At 31.6% G+C, this 13,494-nt stretch overlaps 1 protein-coding gene across 2 annotated transcripts; it reads right to left on the reverse strand.

Annotated features, from left to right (window-relative positions):
* Positions 1 to 1,078: 1,078 nt before the first annotated feature.
* MS3_00004975 (uncharacterized protein) lies at positions 1,079 to 10,952 on the reverse strand. 2 transcript variants are annotated; one of them, XM_051212976.1, is made up of 10 exons: positions 10,771 to 10,952; positions 10,689 to 10,735; positions 9,476 to 9,619; positions 9,376 to 9,440; positions 9,286 to 9,339; positions 7,189 to 7,259; positions 5,527 to 5,638; positions 5,408 to 5,489; positions 5,202 to 5,249; positions 1,624 to 1,846 (listed from the first exon to the last, which is right to left on the reverse strand). In XM_051212976.1, exons 3-10 carry the CDS (start codon positions 9,542 to 9,544, stop codon positions 1,673 to 1,675), a joined length of 675 nt encoding a protein of 224 aa, XP_051068906.1. In that variant the 5' UTR covers positions 9,545 to 9,619; positions 10,689 to 10,735; positions 10,771 to 10,952; the 3' UTR covers positions 1,624 to 1,672. The 2 variants fall into 2 exon arrangements, with proteins under 2 accessions (XP_051068905.1, XP_051068906.1); XM_051212975.1 differs by lacking the exon at positions 10,689 to 10,735 and having other exon boundaries at positions 1,079 to 1,846; positions 5,408 to 5,638; positions 7,189 to 7,279.
* Between the last annotated feature and the right edge of the window lie 2,542 nt (positions 10,953 to 13,494).

Consider the following 13,494-nt stretch of genomic DNA (forward strand, 5'->3'; position numbering starts at 1 on the left):
GGTTTCGTTAAGTTCATTGGCATGTAGTAATCACAAAGACGATAATCTCGATGCGTAAGATAGATTGAGAGTGTGTGATTTATGTTACTTATGTTAACAGACATAAGTCGAAGTGAAATGATTGAGAAGATCGAATGGAGGAGAACAGGAATGTAAACAGAGAGTAACTGTAATAGAAACGAGAATCAAGGAACGACAAAGTTAATGAGAGTCGGTTGATGGGAGATGTACAAATAAAGCATTTAGTGTATGGTTTTCATATTTTATGAAGACATTCTGTAATATTGTAATAAGTGACAAAGTGGTCTTTCCCACTTGAGTGTTCGTTCACTACAAGTGTAAAATGCATTTCCAGTTTAGTTCTGTCACAGAGTTTGAAGTCTTCAGTAGCATACAAAAGACAATAAATATTATAGTTAAATGAATATATGCTGGAACTGAATAGAGTGATGTAATTTACCATGATATTGGAAGTAAAGTTTTCGGTAGCCTTATTTACAGTCTGATGATATCAAGCTAAAATGAACATAGTAGAGGTTTGTGTGTTTATACTACATATCAGTTGGAATAAAGCTTCTAAAATAGCATTTTTTTCTGTGCTTTATTGCACGTAAAACTTCCCGCAACTAATAGTGCTATCAACAACATTAGTAATAATACTGATAGTCAATTCCTAACTTATTAATATTTCTTCAGAATGATTTCTCCACCTCGGATGAAGGAAAGTCAAGTTAGTTTTCTCCAGTTAAAGACAAAATATAAATAAGTACTTTTGGTGAATGACGATAAATAGTCATCTAATCTAAGTCAGTCAACTCCGAAATGTTATGAATTCAAGGAAGCCATTGTCATCTTATTCAACATCTAATCGATAATACTCCATTTTTCAACGATCATTTTATCAAAATTACATATGATTAGGTGATGATGATATTAATTTGTAATTTGTGCATATGTAATCTACTTATAACGACGATTTTGAATAAGAGAAACCTGGAATTTATCATCCTAACATTTTGTAACTTAAAGTCTATTCATCTATATATAATCTAAACTTTCTAATTAAATATACATATACTGATAAAGAATGATTTCATGACGGTGATGCATGATTCGATAATAACTGAAATCAAGCTATTTGTTCTGTAAAAATATTCTTGTCAATGTTTTACAAATCAACCAATAGCATTAAATTTCAGCTAAATAAGTACAGTTGATATGATATTTGACGACGTCTTTCACCATTTGAAGTCCAAATGATAAGATACAAGATGTTATGTTTGTTTACTTTTATGAAACTTGATTGGGAAAGCATGTAAACCATTGTGGTGCGTGCTACTTATATTGATATAAGTAGTATATGACGCGAGTCAGGAATGTAATGTCTGGTAGCAGAAGATGGGGAAGATCAGGAAAGGAAAAGCGAGAACAGAAAGCAATTAATATGGAAATGTAAGAACAATGAAGTTCGAGACAATTATTGAACATTTTGCAAATTAAGTATTATAGTATGGTTTTTCTATTTTACCAAGTAACTCTGTAATTTTGTGCTTAATACAATTCGACTGTCCCCATCCATGTTCTATTCACTACACCATGTGATTATGATAAATAAATATCAAATTAAATAATATATATGTATTGATGCTTTTAGCGAGACATTTACAGTAGTTTAACGGTAGTATTGTTTTTTCATTAGCTGTTTGATGAAATGAGCTTCTACACTGATGGTAATAAAAAATCCCAATAGCGTAGTGAATAAAGTCAATGATGCCAGACAGTAATCCGGATTGTAAGTATAACTGGAACTTGTACTAAATGTAAGCTGCCCGAAACCAATCGCAAGCTGGAAAAAAGAATGGAAAACGAAAGATCATAATTGATCTAAGAAGCAAAATTATTGTAAAATACTGAAGTAGAGACAAACAACTGTGTAACAAGCTTATTAAAACAAACTTTATGAAGGTAAAAAAAGTCTAGTTCAGAAAGGGTTGAATTACAATACATCAAATTTTTCGGCACCGAAATCATTCATACCGCTGAATTCCTCGTCTAAAACATCAAGACTAAATGAAGAAACTCAACAACAAATAAGACAAGTGGTAATGTTGTTGAGTCGATGTAAAGAAGACTGCTTTCGACTAAAGGCATAAAAACGGAAGGCTCTACGGAAACAGAAAACAAGGAGAAATACAATCATGATCATTCTTAACAAGGAGCGTTCCACAATAGTCATGAGTGAAAGGACTATATTTGGAACGATAAGAGGTTACACAGAGATGATAGTGTATACCAACGAATGGAAACTAATCCCAACCAAAACTAGACGGCAATATCTATAGTACTCTAAAACAGACTAATCAAAGATGGATGACTAACAAGCAAGATTCATAGCTAAGAAAATCAAATGGACTTCTTATTTCCCAACGTTATGGTTGACCAAAATTACACGAGCTGTACATCGCAAAAGATCATTACACTTTCAAGGACATTTTGTGTTTCAATAGAAATACCAATGGTGTTGAAATATGTGATAAACTCATTCGACTACTCTATCAAATGTTCAACATAATCCTTAGATAAAATGAAAGATATTCAAATCGCCAACAACAAATTGATTTCTTTGGATGTTACAGCGTTGTATACATCAGCTGCAGCAAATCTACCAAATCCTTGCCCCTCTCCATTGATATTAATCTTTCAAAATATAGCAATTCTGAAAGTTGAATTCTTATTGATCCCATGTCTAATAACATATTCCCGACTGAACGAAAAAAATTTGTGGATAAACAAAATAAAATCTATTAGGGTCATAGATTTCCGGTTTAATTGCAGAAGCTGTTATACAGGGGCTAGGAACTCCGGTCTTACCAATGATAAAACCAGAAATCTGAATACATTGTGTAGACAATACGTTCGATGTCATCGAATGAGTTCATCTGAAGAGTGCTAATGTTTGACCAATAACGTCTTTGGCGACATAAAATTCATATCAGAAAAGAAACGATACAACGAACTTTCATTTTTGATCAACAAAGGAAAACTGGCATATATTGACAAGCAATACACCTAAAAAACATTAAATTATAGTAGTAACAACCTAGTAAGTTAAAAGTTGCATTGAAACAATTCCTAAAAGAATAAAGACATATTAAACACAAACATCACAAGGAAAGTGAAAGAAGGTACATAATGGACGTATTTAGGCGGGATTGATAATCATAAAACATGATTAAGAACTGTCTATCAAATGGAACATAAAATACACAACTTATAGAAAAAACCAACAAACGGATCATTCTACCCTACATGGAAAACATCTCAGAGACTATACTGGTTATTAAGACTGCTAGGAATAAAAAGACACAATGACAAACAAAGATAAATCAAACATGATCTACGGGATAGATTACATTTAATGAGGCAACGAAACAAGACCACGTTCCCAAACCTTCATTTACGTCTACATGAACATCAGTTCACTAATAAATGGCACAACTCAGCCTCCCTCTTATCAACTCATATAGACAATTATAGACAAGAGTTCGACTGAGAGTTCGTTTAAATAATGAATGGAGGAAACATAAAGAAAACCGGAAGGTTCTTAGAAATCTGACAGTTTGATCATGTAGTTCATAGACATAATGAGATCGAATAATTCTATAAACAAATAAAAGATGATGGCAATAACTGTAAGGTAAGAGTTTAGATCAGGGGGGGGAAAGATCATTACAAACATGCAGATATGACCATACAGTATTCATAACCATTAAGACGATCACAAGGTTATTCATTTTTAACTTACAATGCCAAGATCATACTATTAGCAGTAAACACAAAAGCATTTTTACTAACCAATTTTTTTTACTCGACCTTCGCCTTTTTCTAATTGATTACTACTACAATTAGTTTCCTAACCTCCTGTATGGTAGGAGAATTTATGCTTTCTTTACTGGATATATTGAGCTGCATCGTTCGAAGTTGTTCCGTTTGAATATCAAATTTCTACTAAACTTGGTATTTTTCTTGTGTTGACGCCTTATTGCTAATATGACATCTGTCAGACTCCAGTATCAAGTCGGCAGTTGGACTATTCGTATTAGAAAACCTTAAAGTTCTTTAATTTGTAAGTATCGTATGGTAACCTGTAAACCCTGATAAACAACGGGTTTATCGAATTTTAGATGAACAAAACAAGTTGTTAGTCACTATGGTGAAATTTTGAACGCCAACTTTTTTAAGGGGAGTGAGGCTGAGGTTCCCTATTGATGTGGGCGAGAATGATAATGATTGGTTGTCTGCTTAGTCAGACATGTAGATGCCTGACAGGTGTCAGATGAGTTATATATATTCCCCTATCCTTATACTTATTATTATTGATTGTTCATTGTTGTTGGGTTGTGTTGGGTTTTTGGTGTGGAAATATATATTTAAGTTGTGGCCAGGCCAATCACGTGTTCTTGATCTGAGTTGTGTTGAAGTCCTGTAGAATAGACACTGGAAGAGAATCTAGTGTAGATATTCATCTAAGGTAAATTAACGTCCCATACGTGTAAACGTTGGAAACTCAACCGTTATAACACCTAGAAGAACAATAGAAGTTTCAGAACTAAACAATCCAGCTCAGAAAACACAGCACCTCAAACATATAAAATCGTGATATAGGGAACATTGCTACTATTAACGAAATACACTTATTATTTCTGACAGTTTCATTACATCTAGTCAAATCACTCTTTGTCGAAAGTACAGAAATACAGTTTGGTTTAGAACTTTTGATTCATTCAAAATACCAACAAATACATGAACATGTTTTCTGAAAGGTCAGTGTCCTAACTTGTCACTGAAGTGAATGTTTCATAATAAAAATCAATAAATACTCGACGATCATAATGTGTAAATATATATCGGAATGCTTAGGATATTCCGGCAACATTTATTGAACACTTTCAGAGACCTTCAACTATTCATCAAGAAACGAGTGCAAACAAGATACGTGATTTATACTAGTTCATTACAAACATATTAAACATCAGATACAACTCTAAAAATACGATTTCTTCAAAGAGATAACTATTAATCAAACTGCATAGCTGTCACTTTTATAGCGAATATGATGTAAGTAAATGAACGACTTACTCTGTTCACTAATACCTCGTATCATTTTAAATCTATTTGCAAAATAATGACTAGAAACTTACAGGAATCAATAGGGGCAATACCCCGGCCACATAAACAGCCAAAGCCACCTATGAAACATAAAAAATACAATGAAATTAGTAATTGTGAAATATCATGTTACAATAATTTGTGACCAATTAACGATTATGTGTAAACGTCTGAGCTAACATATATATATTTAGTGATCCAGATTAATAAATTCTTTTTAAGATTTAGAATGACTTACCTGTGTGTAACCTGCTATAATAAGACCGATAAATACTATTGTGATTGTGGAAAGTTCTGCAACACAGTAAAACATAAATACACTTGTATATTGACTTAAGTCAGTCTTTATAACCATACCAACCGGGACCAAAATCGAAAGCAACACGAAAGCAATAACCCATGCTATGACTTTTACTAGAATTTCCACATTGATGATAGAGTATCCATGAGCTGCAGATATAGCCAAACCCTATTTAGAAATTCGAAAGCATTTGTTAAATATTTTCCAAAGCGTATGGGATAGTTATGAAATGTATATTATAGAAAGATAAGGATATATTTCTGACACTGTCTAGCACATCCATGCAGTGCAGTCTCTATAACAGAACCATATTGACTAGATAATTCAATGACATCGACTTGATGAGATATTTTGATTATAAATGAACTCAATATTCTATTTTACCCCTTTGCACTATTTAGTTTTATATTTAATAAATTGGATCATTTATTTACTCCATGAAGAAAAGACTGGAACTAATCAGCGAAACGTCATAAATTCTAATTGTTGAGACATCATAAATATATCATTATGGAATAATTTACACACACGTCTATCTACGTGAGTTGTTACTAACTCTTGTAAAATTGAGCTCACAAAATATGTCAAACTATTGGAATTATTTAGCTTTAACTATTTTTAATAAACAATAAAGAGAGTTCAACAAGAATATTTTCTTTTAACTGTTAGATTGACACCTCCTATGTCTAGAGTTATATGTGCGATGTCTTATGGCTTCAGCTATATGTAGGAGGCGGGAACGAACTCCGTTGGGAAAGGATGGAACTATACGATAGATCATACTGTAGATAAATCAGAAGCATTTCGAGTATGTCTAGAGTGTTTGTTCCTCTATTACTGCATACCTTTGGTTAATTATATTACATCATAAACAAAGTAATATTGAAGGACTATGTTGAAGCATTTGAATATATGGTAAATTTACTGTGGTAACTACATCTAGTAAAACTGATTATTTCTCAAGGATTTCTAAACAACTGGAAACCACTTAAGTCCCATGTTATTTTAAAAATCTGTAGATTTACACACGTACTAAATTGCTTTTAAATGTCGTTGCGTCTTTAATTTAGTTGCACCCTGAATGTACTATAGCTAAACTCAACACAAACTTGTAATCACTAAACACATCGATTGACAAACACTCGTCAATTTTGAAATAGAGATGGTTTCATTCTTAAAATAGAAATGATGTGACTTCATGAAAGTTGCTGCTGATCATGATTAGGTCAATATTAATATTACAGAATAATGTATGTTATAAGATGAATTTATGATTGTCCAACCATATTTCCCTGATGATTTTATTACATGTTAACTATTATGAATGGTTCGATCATGGGGACCTATTTCTTTGTATTTGAAAATAAAAATAAAAATAATGTTTTGTTTTATAATATGCATCCCAGGGAACCAATATATATATACATAATGAGGTAGACATACATTCCTTTACTGGTCTAGTAAGAGCTAAAAAGAGTCAACAGGCGGGTTTGAACTTTCAATATATATATATATATATATATATATATAAGGTTCTGTTGTTAAATGTAGTTCTAGATTATATCAACGTCATCTATATGAATGAACATGTTTCAAACATGATGATCTTTGAAGTTTCAAGTGCTAAACACTTGAAAATAATTTCACCAACTATATCGATCGGAAAGATATAATTATTATGAATAGTAATGATAATCAGTGAAATAATAGTTTCTCACGTATAAAATTAACATTATTATATTCAGGGGATACGTTTCTCTCATCTTCCGTAAAATAACCAACATCATTCCTAGAAAAAAACCAATAATACTAAAAAAACAACAACATTATATTCATTATATATTTCTTTTTATTTGTGTATATTTGATAACGTAGTGAGTAGAACATCGGAGTACTTCATAACAATATTAAGAATACGTAAGTAGACTGAGTTGATTTGGAAGATATAGATAATGATGATCAATGTTGTATAAATAATCTGATTTTAAATAAAGAAACACTGTTAACACTTAGTTTTAAATCAATGTTTTTAGCTAGAACATCGGTAAACTGTGTCGTCCTCTTATAGATCTTATCAGTAGTATCGATCCCGTAACAGTGGATCTAACTCAGGATCAATGGGAATGTTTACAATTCTTCTATCATCAAATGGGTGAGTACGGTAATGAGTTCTTAATGAAGATGATATGCTTCATATATATATATATATATATATATATATATATATATATATATATATATATATATATATATATATATATATATATATATATATATACACTTGTAATCCATCAAATTAATTATGAAACATATCAACTTCATTAGGAACTCATTATCGTACTCATCTATTTGATATGATCATGCCTTGTTCAGAGTGACTTGTTCATTTCGAAGTAATCTGCAATAAATACTCAGTAAAATGGATTATTCTTTGCTGAAAAGGATCTGGTGGGACAGTATACGGTTTAATTAAAAGTTGACCCATTTAGAAGCCAATATAAGATAGAAATTATAACAAGTTATATTTCAATCCATGTGGTTACGTGATTAAAACCCTATTATGTAAGGATCGGTTCTATTATTGAACAAATAAGTTTAAATAAGTTAATTAATTTTAAGTCGGAAAAATGTATGAAAAGGGTGATACTTTTTCAGAATACAAATTTTCTTCAGTCATAAGTTGAATTGACTTCTCTTATATTTCACGTCCAGCTGAAATGAAAGATTTTAAGAGTAGCTGTCTTGTTTGCAGTTAATTCGTGTCCAATCAGTACATATCCACACTTGTTAACTTATTGATCTACACTTTCACATTACTTTATGTTATATGTGTGAATGATGATGATGAAAGTTTTTAAGGAATGACAAAATATCTACCTATTCAACATAACTTCATACATCAAATAATGGGAAGCTTGAAGATTTAACTGATGGTAGGTAAACTATCACTTGATACTTCTATTCCTTTGATAATATAAATTGTTTTGTAACAATAATCTTGTTACAAGTTCGTAGACTCCACTTGTAAAGTTAATTACATTTAAGAGAAAAACGAATATATTGTAACATTCTACTCTGGTTAACTTAAAACAAACAAACATTTGATTGGATTTATACAGATTTGTAATGATTTAAAATATATTCCAGTGGGATACAACAGATATTAAACGTGAATATGTTCATATACATATCTGTGTAAAAATTAACATAGTAGAATACGATATGTTCTTCCATACACTTGTAGTGACCTACTTTTATCAAGAGAACACGATTGGTGTAATGGAAACAATTATTATTATAACCAATTGTACCACGGATTGTTTTATTGTACTTGTTTGTTTAACTGTACCAAAACACATACATTCTTCCGTTGATTGTGACCTTGCACGAATTCGGTTACGCTCAGTAATCATAGTTGTAATCTGACATGATCTCTGTCTTTTTTCGATACTACGAGATCGCCCACAAATACATCTCGACTACAGCCATCAACTGCCTTCTGATATTTGGCCTATGGGGGATCTTATCAGTTAACTGGCACTCAGTCTTCCTCTAGTGGTGATCATAGTCAACCGTGACTCAACGCCACATTACACACTGATGATATTTATGATTATTCAACTTACATTATGAACAAAATCTGTATTATCTTTAGTTGAACAATTAAAAACACGTTAAAATGTATTGAAACCTATCTGAATGATGTCATATAGAGGTAGCTTACTTAATGTTTTAAATAACTGTAATATTATATTCATTAATAATGATATGATGATTGAATATAAGCACATTATGTAAGTATAAATTGAACATACTTGAATACACTTGTGAAAATTGTTATACATGTCGCCGATTTAAATTCTCTACCTCTAATGAATAATAATTTTGATCATCAATTAGCTTACAACAAGGATAAGGTTAGTGTAACAATGATTGATAAAATTGATAGTACACTAGTAAGTATTAAAACCTAAAATTCAATAATAATCTCAATTGAAAACAAACCATCGCAGTATATGATAATTTGGGTTGTAGAGCATTCTGTTGAAATATATGCTTTATTCTGAAGCCCATATTGCAGAACAATAATGATGATGTTTATTGACGATCTCAATTTACATTTATTGACTGAATGAAATGTGCTTGTTTCTACGACATATATAATATTGCAGAAATTAAACAATAATAGCGAAATAAAAGTTCACGTATGGAATAACTATTAATATAAATAACAGTATAGGGTTGTGGAGATTGTTAACTTTTGATTGAGGTCATGAATCGATCAATGTTAGGCCACCATTGAAAACCTAGAAGCAATGGACAACCGTTTCGTCCTACAATGGGGCTCCTCAGCAGCGCGATAAATGGCATATCAATCAGTTTACATAATCATACTAGTCATAAGCTAATACAACCTTCCTAAAGAGTATCAGTAGGTATGATAAATATAGTTCGTTTCCATTTATCAATGTGTTAAGTGTTGTAATTAATCGGCAAGTAGTCCATAAGGTCTAGTCAAATTGAATCGAGAACATGGCATTGTCTAGTACTGATAACGTTTAAAATGATAATGTTGAGCTTATCATATAGTTAATTTTGTAGATTGTATATAGGCATCATAACCCATGGCACATAATCGTAAGACTAAAATCAATCTGTTGGCATAATATTTAACGGACGAATTGTTCACAGAGTGTATCTAGAATTTTTGCTCGAAGTCTGTTCATCTGTGTGGCCGAAAAAGGCAAGTGAAATTTATGAATTACTTTGAACAAACAAAACTAATCACCACGATTGATTATTAGTTTATTGTGTATACAGGTCAAATCACATACTCACGTTTGCTGAAGTATCATCAAGAACCTTGAATTAGTGAAAAGATATTTGGTTCAAATCCATTAAAGTATGCATCTACAACTCTACTGAGAATCAAACTTAAAAATAACTACGTAACACTATAAGTATTTCACTCGTTAGCCAGTGAACTGATATCTAGTAGTATCTTATTGTAGCTTCGTTCTGATTGTGATATTACACAATGATCTTACAATAATAGTAATCATAACTACCCTGAAGAACCTCTGTAATTCGTCTGAAAGTCATTTCCAAATGAATGAATGATTATTTTACAGTTTATTGCATTATAGAAGCTAGTACACTATGAAAAGAGTCTTCATCAATAACTGAAATTCAACAATGGACAATTCATTACACTCACATTCTGTATTTGATTAAGAAGTTGTAATTTAACGTAAAGAAAAAAGTCTAAAAAAAGGTTTCCATAGAATGTCGTCACTAACCGTATTGAAGTATCCCGACTACGTTTTGAAATACAGTGAAATGTTACAATGTAAATATACAAATGATTGGAACTAATACCAATCATATAACTGTTTGTTATAAATGGACTTTGAGTCGAATAACTAACAATTGAATTAATTGTTGAGAAATAATGAATACACTTAAACTATACAACTAGATTGTAAAGTATCATTTTCATATTATTTATATTCAATCCTATTCAATACTATGAACTCAGTTTTGATGTAATTGAATTATGATTAAAAAAATCATTTAGTGTTATTTTGTATTAAGAGATTTATTAGTGTTTAAATTGTATGATTCTTCAATATGATGTGATGTTGAAGTTATAATGAGAATAAGCTTCCGTAAGTCATTACTTCTCAACAACGCCATATATTTCCAACTAACTTATCAGAACTCAGTAGCTAAGTAATTAACGCGATGGTGTTTGAAGCGAATGGTACTGAGTTCGAGCCCCATAGTGAACATCAACTCTGAGGTGAAGGTACATCCAGCTGACGAGTCCCACATAAGACGAAACGCTCATCCTGGGTTCCACTATCCATCTTTACATATTCATTTCTTTTTCTAATTTCAGACGATTTCTTAATGATTCCACTTCAACTAATCAAAATAACTATTTCACATTGATTATTTCATCCATATGATAAGGAATGCTTGATGAAAAAAAGAAGACAAACAATCAATCATATGGTCACTATTATTCAGAATATTGTTAAACGTCATCCATTAAAATGTAATCCAATTTATATGCAAATTATTTCATCCGTTGAATATTGAATGAATGAACGAATGAATGAATGTTGATGAAAAAGAAGCAAACCAAATATCTTTTGTTGTTGTTGTTTCCCCCCCGTTTTTTAGACGAAATAATGAATACAAATAGAGCATTATATCTATTCACAATGTGTTTACTCTTATTGATAGTTAAAAATTCATAGTGAATGTTGTTTGTATACATTTTTTTGTTTTTGTTGTTGTTGTTGTCAAGTTTACTATAATTTCTACATGACGATGATAATGATGATGATGATGATCATCATCATCATTTATCATCAACTTACTTTTTAGCTAAGTTATCTAAACTCTAGAACTCGTTATTATGATACTTTTTCATATAGATCAGAAAGATTGATTCAACTGATCTCTATTTCATCTTTTTCTTTTAACGAATATTATTTAAAACTAATAACTTATCACTTCTATTGATTAGGTGTTTACTGTCTTTAAGTTGATGTTCTAAATGTATAAAGATTTGCTAAGTAGATTTACAATATTATGATTATCCAGTTCCTTAGTGTTAATCAAATTCTATCTGTCAAGTTCCAATGTAGACATAAATGTGAATGATTCAATTTCAGGTGCAACATCAGATGATTAATGTAATTGGCAAGAAATTTTGTAGAGTGCTAACTAGTACAAAAGTTAAGTACAAGGTTTCCTATTATGAATGAACACGTTCATAAATGATTGAACACTGGGTGGCGATCAATGTCATGCGTGAGGTTTCCCCGCGTGAGTTCGAATACCATCCCCGTCGCCACTGATAAGTCTTGTTAATTCGATTCCTATGCTATTCTGTTAACCCGCATGCTAGAACTACGCAGCGAACTAAACTCAAGAGAAAAGGCGCAAAATGAGCGAAAAATACTTTACTCCAAAGGTTCATTTTTGTACAGAAAAACACGGTTATTTATAGATGTTAACATTTGTTAAACCAATATCATATTTTGGCTAATCCGCTAAAAGACATATTATGCTACTCACCAGTAGTAGCATACCACATTGATATTCTAGAAAGCTCACTCATGCTCTGATTGGCTAGGACTCTTCGGCTCCTTTAGGGCCTCTGGAGGCTCCGTTGCAGTTCTCGGGAAGCCGACTCAACACTAAGTACATAGAATACATAGAATATTTAGTACTTATTATTTTTCATGTAGGAGTTTACTAATGGATTATTGAAGTAATATAAGTAATAAGTTTAATGATAAAAATTGCTCTGAAAAACTGATAAACAAACAAGTCACCAGTTTTATAGTTCATGTGTACATACTTGAAATAGTACATGATATAGTGTTATAATTTTCGATGTAAACACTTCCTAACCTTTGATAGGGATAGTAAGATAACTAAGAATGAGTAAGAAGCTTTATCCTTAACATTTGATGAATGTGTACATAAACTAAGTGAGCATGTTCATGGTACTGCAATAATGCAGGAAAACATATGTGAGAAGCGTGACCTTAAGTTAGTGAATAACATGTTTATTTACAACGTTCTACCCAAACTTGAATTTCTCACTACCATATGGTCTTGAAAAGAAAAGGTGGTTTTCCTATGGCATAGTAATTCTTAAACGTGTAAGTTTTAGTCAGAAATAGTTAGTCTTGATGACATATTTTGTCATCAAGCAGTAACAACATAATTTTGCATTAATTAAGTCAGTCAAACACATCAGTTGGTGACGGATAAGAAGTAAAATTATTTGATTGAGATCATAAAAAGGTTGATGTTAAACCACCACTGTAAACCTGGGAGCACTGGATGGCTACTTCGTTCTATTGTGGGACTCCTCAGCAGTGCGCATTCACGATCCCGCTCGCGTGATTTGAACCCATATCCTTCAGTCTTGCGCGCGAACTCTTAACCTCTGAGCCGGCATCCAGCAGTGTTAATGTTTAATCTCAACCAATCCGCGA

Source organism: Schistosoma haematobium, chromosome 3 (assembly GCF_000699445.3).
Source record: "Schistosoma haematobium chromosome 3, whole genome shotgun sequence".
In the NCBI taxonomy this organism is placed as follows: domain Eukaryota; kingdom Metazoa; phylum Platyhelminthes; class Trematoda; order Strigeidida; family Schistosomatidae; genus Schistosoma; species Schistosoma haematobium.

Excerpts from the sequence above, each read along its gene's own strand:
- MS3_00004975 (XM_051212975.1), bottom strand. The coding sequence starts at position 9,544 with ATGGGCTTCAGAATAAAGCATATATTTCAACAGAATGCTCTACAACCC. Across the intron at positions 5,639-7,188 it reads TAATAATGTTAATTTTATAC|GGTTTGGCTATATCTGCAGC; the intron begins GTGAGAAACTAT and ends ATTTCTAAATAG. Across the intron at positions 1,847-5,201 it reads TATTGCCCCTATTGATTCCT|CTTGCGATTGGTTTCGGGCA; the intron begins GTAAGTTTCTAG and ends TCTTTTTTCCAG.